Below are 7,247 nucleotides of genomic sequence, written 5' to 3'. Positions count from 1 at the left end.
GGGGCGGGCTCCACTTCGGGGCAGGGTGAATCCCTGACTTGGAGGGGAGCGACTCCCCCCTGGCAGCACAGGACACGTCCCCGCCCCCATCTCTCCCTCCCTCCCATCTTTTGCCGTTTAACAAACCTCAAGCGCAGCTAATGAGAGCACGAACCCAAATAAGCGTCACAAGAGGCTGGTTTGCAGAGGCGGAAATTGCAAAGAAATCACTCACAAAAAAGAAAAAAAAAATCTAACTGATTCGCTGGTGGGTCACAGAACAAACAGGCTTTTGAGTCAGAGCGATCCGGTGCCGCGGGGCTGGCCCAGACCCAAGGGCTGGGGCAAGTGCCCCACGCTCCAGCCACTGGCTCAGACACTCCTTGCAGGGGCCGTGTGTGTGTCAAGCCCCCGTGATGGTTTCATTCCTCCATGGGGCCACTGGCACACACCGGGGGATCCAGAGCATGGTTGTCCACTGGCCCTGCTCTGTCTGCCCCCCTCCAAGCTGGGGCCCCCTCTCTCTGGGACTGGGCAGGAGCTGGGCAGAGATGGAGGCAGGGAGGGCAGGGCAGCGAGGAGGTAAGCTGCAAGCTCAAGTAAGATGCCCTGGCCTGCTGGCTGGGCATCTCCCAGAGCACTGCTGGGAGTGCTGGGATAACAGCTGCATCCCTGTGGTCCCAGCGCTGGTTTTGAACCTGTTGGTGGAAGAGGGCTGGCAGCAGCCCCAGGCGTTGGCATGGCTATGAGGGCAGGGAGCTGCCGTGCCAGGGACCCATAGGGATGCCTGCTCTGGGACAGCTCTTGTGCCACATGAGTGATGGGAGCCAGAACAGAGTGTCTCTGGGTTCCCCAGCTCATCCCAGGCACTGGAGTGATCTCTGTGCCTCTTGCCCGAGGTGGTCCAGCCACAGCTGGCATCTTGCTGCCCTTCATGGGAGTCCCAGCACAGCAGGGATCCCTTACCCTCTGCCCTCTCCACAGGTGGTATCTGCTGGTTGCAGCAGGGGAAGGAGGCCAAGTGCACCATGATCCTGAAGACGGGTGTGACATGGGAGGAATGCTGTGCCAACGGCAATGTGGATGTGGCCTGGTCTAACTACACCTACCCAGGCAACAAGATCAGCCTGCTGGGCTTCCTGGGGCTGGTGACATGCCACCCCTGCAAAGGTGAGCGGGCCAGGGGGTGAGGGGATGCTGTGGGGCTGAGCTCTGCCCACGGGGGCTGCTCAGAGCCTGCAGCTCCAGGGGATGCAGCAGTGATGGGGCTGGGCTGCCCCTCACCAAACAGGGCTCTTCTGGGCAGTCTGGGACAGCACAAGGACCCCAGGGACTGCTGACCCCATGCTCCTGCTGCTGCAGCTCCTGGACAGATGCTGCTGTGGGTCAGAGCTGGCAGGACAGCCTGCATCCCCTGGCTGCTCTCATTTTGTGTGTATTTTAGTTCTCTCCCAGTGGAGTAGGACGCGTGACCCGGGTCTTGGCCGGGCAGCCGAGTGCAGGGAGCGGAGCTGGGGCTGCCTGTTCCCAAGTTAACCTCGCTGCACTGGGGCCCCCTGCCCCTGCCCTCACCACGGCTGCTCAGGGGAAACTTTGTCAGATTTTTCTAAGGCAAAAAGATCTATTTCTTCCCCTCCGCTCCCCCTCGCTCCTCCCAGCGTGTGTGTGAAATGGCTTTATGTAACGGGCAGTTCCAGAAGTGGAAACTCTCCAGCTGTGAGTTCCAGCCCCACCAGATGTTTTGGCGTGTGCCAGAGGCGCGGATCCCCCAGCACTTGTGTGGCTGTGTGAGAACATGCTCGAGGACCTGCTGCCCGCAGGAGACAGGAGCAGGGATTTGGAAGGTCATGTTGTTATTTGCTTAAAGGGGGAAAAAGGTTCTTAACAAAACCACTTCCTCTAGTTCCCTGCACTCCTCGGGCCCATCCTGGCGCAGCTTGGGGTTGCACCCCGTGCCAGCCAAAAGCTGAGTGAGATCCTGGCCCTGGCCCCATCCCTGCTTGGCGGAGCTGGGAGCACCGGGACCCTCTCCATGGGCTCCCCCATGCCTGGGGCAGAGTGCAGTGGGAACAGGCAGCCCTCGACCAGGAGTCTGGCCTCACCTCTGCAGAGAGACTGGGAGGCATGGGGGCTGCCAGTGGCCACAGACCACAGTGTGGGCTGAGGCTCCTGGGGTTTACTGGGGTCTGGGAGCAGGGCCTTTAAGGAAACTGCTGGAGAGCCCGGCCAGCACTTGCACCACAACCCCCACACCATCAGCCAGCCCCTGCCTGTCCCGTCCAGATGGAGCTGGTGCTGCTCCTCACCAGGCTCCAGAGGCTTTGGAAGAGGGTGAATAAGAGGAGCTGTGCTCCCACTCGCCGGGCTTGCAGGGCTGGAAGAGGTTACTCTGGGATAAAGTGGGCTGCAGCCGGGCGGCCAAGCCCCACGGGGAGGTGCTGGCCAGGCCCCGGGGGCTCTGCTATGGGTCTCTGGGAGGGAAGTGAAATTCCTGGCTCCAGCTGCTGGGGACACGGTGTCCCCCCCAAGGACCCAGTGCAGGGGGGGAGCCAGGCTGTGGGGTCAGGGTCACGGGCAGATTCTCCAACTACTCCCTCCCTTGCTGGGACTGTCTGGACAATTGGACTCTGCTCTGCTGCAGCATCTCAGAGCGGAGGGTGATGAGGGTCCTGTTTCCTCTAGCAGCCCTGGGACACAGAGCTGTAACCCTCTGTCATGGGGTCCCCATGTCCCAGGCTCTCCTTCCCTGGGACAAACCCCAGCTGTGGAAATCAGGGAGCAATCCGGGAAATCGTTTCCCACCAGGGAATTTCCCCCAGGGACTGCTGGGCTAAGCAGACAGGGAATTTCCCCTTCCTCCTTCTCCTCCTCCTCCTCGCTGTCTCCCAAGGTGGCCCATCTCCCACAGGGAAATCCCCCTCTGTGCCTCCCAAAGCTCCAAGCACACACCCTGTCCCCAGGGATCCTTCCTGCTGGGGGAGAATCCCCATTCTGGGAAGCTTTTTGGTCTTGCCCAGTGTGGGTGCTGATTGGTCCAAGCAGTGCCCATGTCCTGGGGAGCTCAGGGGCCAATCCCTCTGGGGTGAGTGCTTTGTGTGCTTTGGGAGGCAGAGGGGGTCCAGCTGCCCCAGACAGAACCCCCGTCCCTGCCGCTGACCCCTTTGCCTCTCCCTGCAGAGGCACCAGTGTCTGGGCCCCTGGACACCAGGATGGGCCCCTGCTCAGCGGCCCCTCTCCATCCTGCTGGCGTGGGCATGGCCCCGGGGCACTGGCAGGACCCCCTGAACCCCGGCCCCCGTGCTGGCCGGGAGGTGACCCGGGGGGACAAAGCATCTGCCTGTCTGGGGACCGGCGCTGGCTGCTGCCTCCTGCTCTTGTGTTCCAGTCACAGAGCGAGACAGGGCCAGGCATTGTCTGCTGGGAGCGGCATTCCCAATCGCCCAGACAACTTGCGAAGCCCAGCTCTTTCTGGAGGAACTGGGGCCTTGTGGAGATGGATTTTTCCATTGCACAAGAGAAAGAAATGACTCCTTCCAAAGAATAAATAGATGGGAAGGAGTGAGCTGGTGCTGAGTGGAGCCGGGGCTCCGCTGGGGTGAGCGCTGGATGATTGTGCAGAGCCACAGCCAACGACCTGCTCCTCAGTGGGGCTGAGCAGATCCAGATGCTGCCGGGGCAGCTCAGTGTCAGCACGTGCGCTGTGGCCCGGGGGGCATTCGGGACTGCGAGGGCCAACGCTGGCCCCGTCCCACTCGGTGTCACAGGGGGCTGGGCAGGACGGGCCCTTCCCTGGTGGGGGGCAGCCGGTGCCACATCCTCACGTGCTGCTGCTCTGTGTCCCCAGAGAGCTGTGAGGGGGTGGTGTGCGGCCCCGACAAGGTCTGCAAGATGAAACACGGGCGTCCCCAGTGTGCCTGTGCCCCAGACTGCTCCAGCCTGCCCCGCAAGCTGCAGGTCTGCGGTTCCGATGGCTACACCTACCGGGACGAGTGTGACCTGCTGACGGCCAAGTGCAGAGACCACCCCGACCTCGAAGTGATGTACCAGGGCAAATGCAAAAGTAGGTGCAGCTGAGCCCCCACCCCACTGTGTCCCATTCCTATTCTGTCCCTGTCCTATCCCCATCCCCTGCGGTCCAGGGAGGGAAGGTCCATCCCAGTGCAGGGTCTCGCCTGCAGGACACAGGTCTTGGTGCCCATTAAGGGGACATTGTAGGCTGTTGGTGCGCCGGGGTTTGGCCTCACTTTGGACTGAGCAGTAACAGTCCCTAAAATGTCATTTACAAACGTCAAGCCCCTTTTTTTCCTCTTTTGTAAAGGGCGCAGTGATCTTCCTGGCTCTGCCAAGAGCTGTCAGAAGGATTATGGTTATTTTTCCAGCCCTGCTCTCTGGAAGGCTTTGTCTGTCAAGCTCTGGGCTGAGCAGGGAAATGTGGGGCAAGAAATGGGATTTTGAGAGCTGCAGATGCCAAATCTTCCAATCCAGCAGGGAAAGAAAGAGAGGAAGGTGGAGGGATAATGGGGGTGCACGAGGCCCCTGCGCCACCACCCCCCGGCAGAGCCCTTTGCAGGGCCTGATCCTGCCGCACAGGCTCCCTCCACGCCCATGCGCCCCTGCTCCAGCACTGGGTCGGGTCCAGGGTGACCCTGCCCTTCCCTCTTGCTGGGGCCAGCACGGCGGCTGCCAGCCTGGCTGCAGCAGCTGCTGCTTCCCTGCCAAGGCACCTGCGTGCGGCCGCTGGCCCGGCCGGGTCCCCCGCGCCAAACGGGCTCAGCCCCGCGCTCGCTCCGCCGCTGCAGCTGCACCTCAGCTCCTCCCGTGCGGCGCAGCTCTGGCTGGGGCTGAGCCCGAGGGCCTGGGGCCACGTGCTCCGTTCACGCTCGGGATGTCAAGCCCTGCCAGCTCCTGCCCTTGGGAGCATCATCGGTGGGGGAGATTGGGACCACTCGGCCCTTGGCTCCTCTCTGTCCCCCAGTAGCAAAGGTTGGGAGATGGCCGGGTTTCCTTGGGATGATGTCCACCATCCACCTGAGCTGGAGGAGCTGCGGGAGGGGGTGCCCTTCCCCGGGTCACCCCAGCCCTGTGCTTCCCTGCAGAGTCCTGCTCCAGCGTGGTGTGCCCTGGCACCCACACCTGCGTGGTGGACCAGACGGGCAGTGCCCACTGCGTGATGTGCCGGACGGCTCCCTGCCCTGAGCCCACCAGCCTGGACCACGCCCTCTGCGGCAACAACAATGTCACCTACCCCTCAGCGTGCCACCTGCGCCGGGCCACCTGCCACCGCGGCCGCTCCATCGGCGTGCGCCACTACGGGAGCTGCTCAGGTGAGCAGGGCAGGGCGGGGGCAGCGGGCACGGACCCCCGGAGCCTGGTCACCCCTCACACCCTCCTCACCACTTCTCTCTGTTTGCAGCCGCGGCCAAATTCTCCGCAGAGACGGACAGCGTGGAAGAGAACTATGTGTGAATCCTCCCTCGGCCGAGCCGGAGCCGGGAGACAGGGGCATTATGTGTATATTGTACAAACCATATACCTGATATTTATTAAGATAAAAAGATCCTTATTTATCCCTGTGTATGTTATGCAGTCGCAGGGGGCTCAGTTCCCATCCTGCCAGCCGGGGAGCAGGGGTGGGGGCGCACGGCCAGGGAGATGTTGAGCTGCCCTGGGATGCTCCAGTGCCCACCCAGTGCCCGGCAGAGCTCTCCACTGGCCAGTGCCCTTCCTTGCTGCTGGTGCGGTGTGGAGGGGTGTCCGTGGGCCCCCCTTACGTGTCCTTGGCCAGCAGCCCTGGGCCTATTTATTTTTGGATTAATTCTCAGTACTCTGCTGACGTTTCTGGCTGGGACCTCGAGGTCTAGAGGGAATCTGTGCTTTTGCCTTCCCTGAGGGGCTCAGCCCCAGCTGCCAGCAGCAGGAAAGGCAGTGCATGCTGCACCAGATTGGAGAGAGATAGATATATATTTTTATATATATTAAAAAAAATATATGTATGTTATTGTCTCCTAAACTTTCATCATGTGTGTGTTCAAATGGATTTTAGTTTGGGTCTTCCCAGGCCCATTCAGACCAGGCTCCCACCGTCTTCGGAGGTGATGCCGGTGCCCAGAGAGTTGGTGCAGTGGCAGCCCTATCTGAGGGGCATGACCATTCTCCCTGGCCCACTGAGCCCCCACCCAGAGCCCATCACCCAGGGCAGCTGCCCCCAGCCCTCCTCATCCCTCCCTGCCAGAACAGCTTCAGATGGAGCCCAGGCTGCAGGGAGAGATGGCCCTGCCTGCCCCCCCAAGGACCCCCACACTGCAGCTATGGGGCCCTGTACCCCCTGCTCTGCCCACACCTGTATTTATTTTTATTCCTTTTCTCATTTCTTCTGTTGTCACCTGTGTAAATACCAGCTCAGCTCTGACACCAAAAAGCTCTTGACTTTATATAAATATCATTTTTATATATATATTATATGTAAAAATACCTTATCTTCTATTTTTGTATGATTGGATTCTGACCCTCAAGGCAGACGCTTTGGGAACACCCACATCCCCTATTCTGTATTGTTGGGGCATTTTATGGCTGCGTTGGATTATGTTGGATTATAATTATAAACCAGATTAAACGGTGCTGTGGGTCTGGTTTTGTTGGGCAGGCTCTGGGGCCGCAGGAGGTGTTGCTGTCCCTGGGGCTGTGCCCCTGTGCAGGGTCTGGGGTGTGGGGAGCCCCCAGCAGCGGTGAGGAGCCGCATCCCATCTGCTCCGCTTGGCGCTCGGGTGTTCCGGCCCGGCCAAGGCTGCTCAGCGCAGCGGGAGGGAAGGGGAGAGCAGGGAAGAGCAAGATAAATCTGTTCCCAATCTCGGGCTGTGCCATGAGGGTTTGGTATTTCACAAAACAATTCCTGCCGGTAATTGGGTCCCGATGTGGGATGGTTCCCGGCCGGCAGCCTGTGGCTTGACGTGCTGAGCTCCACAGGAACTGCCGCTGGATCTCCCTCAGCTGCATCCCCTGTGCTGGGGGCCAGCGTGGCACAGCCCCCCAACCCCCCGCCGAGCCCCTCAGAACCACGCCCAGCCCAGGAGTGCATTGCAGAGAATCACAGAATCATTTAGGTCAGAAAAGACCGCTCAGATAACCCAGGATGGTCATGGGACTTTCTCCTGCAGCCTCTCCCTGCCTGCCCAGCTCAGCGATGTCCCCCTGCTCTTGGGGATGGGTGTACGGGAGTTCCCAAAACGCTGCCCACGCCCTTCTGGATGCCAGCGCTGCTGCACACGGTG

The 7,247-nt window shown here is 60.8% G+C and overlaps 2 protein-coding genes across 2 annotated transcripts in view; one reads left to right on the top strand and one right to left on the bottom strand.

Annotated features, from left to right (window-relative positions):
* The window catches only part of RNF126 (ring finger protein 126), a 17,270-nt gene extending 16,261 nt beyond the window's left edge, over positions 1–1,009 (bottom strand). The window contains exon 1 of the mRNA XM_029965346.1: positions 946–1,009. Within this exon, the coding sequence (XP_029821206.1) occupies positions 946–1,009 (64 nt within the window). The remainder of the gene's footprint in view (positions 1–945) is intronic.
* Positions 965–6,598, top strand: FSTL3 (follistatin like 3). The gene is made up of 4 exons (XM_018086623.1): positions 965–1,149; positions 3,824–4,039; positions 5,076–5,303; positions 5,393–6,598. Exons 1-4 carry the CDS (start codon positions 1,008–1,010, stop codon positions 5,443–5,445), a joined length of 639 nt encoding a protein of 212 aa, XP_017942112.1. The 5' UTR covers positions 965–1,007; the 3' UTR covers positions 5,446–6,598.
* Positions 6,599–7,247: the final 649 nt, after the last annotated feature.

This window comes from Manacus vitellinus, unplaced genomic scaffold (assembly GCF_001715985.3).
Source record: "Manacus vitellinus isolate BGI_N305 unplaced genomic scaffold, ASM171598v3 scaffold_99_pilon, whole genome shotgun sequence".
In the NCBI taxonomy this organism is placed as follows: domain Eukaryota; kingdom Metazoa; phylum Chordata; class Aves; order Passeriformes; family Pipridae; genus Manacus; species Manacus vitellinus.
This window is presented reverse-complemented; position numbering and strand designations above follow the sequence as displayed.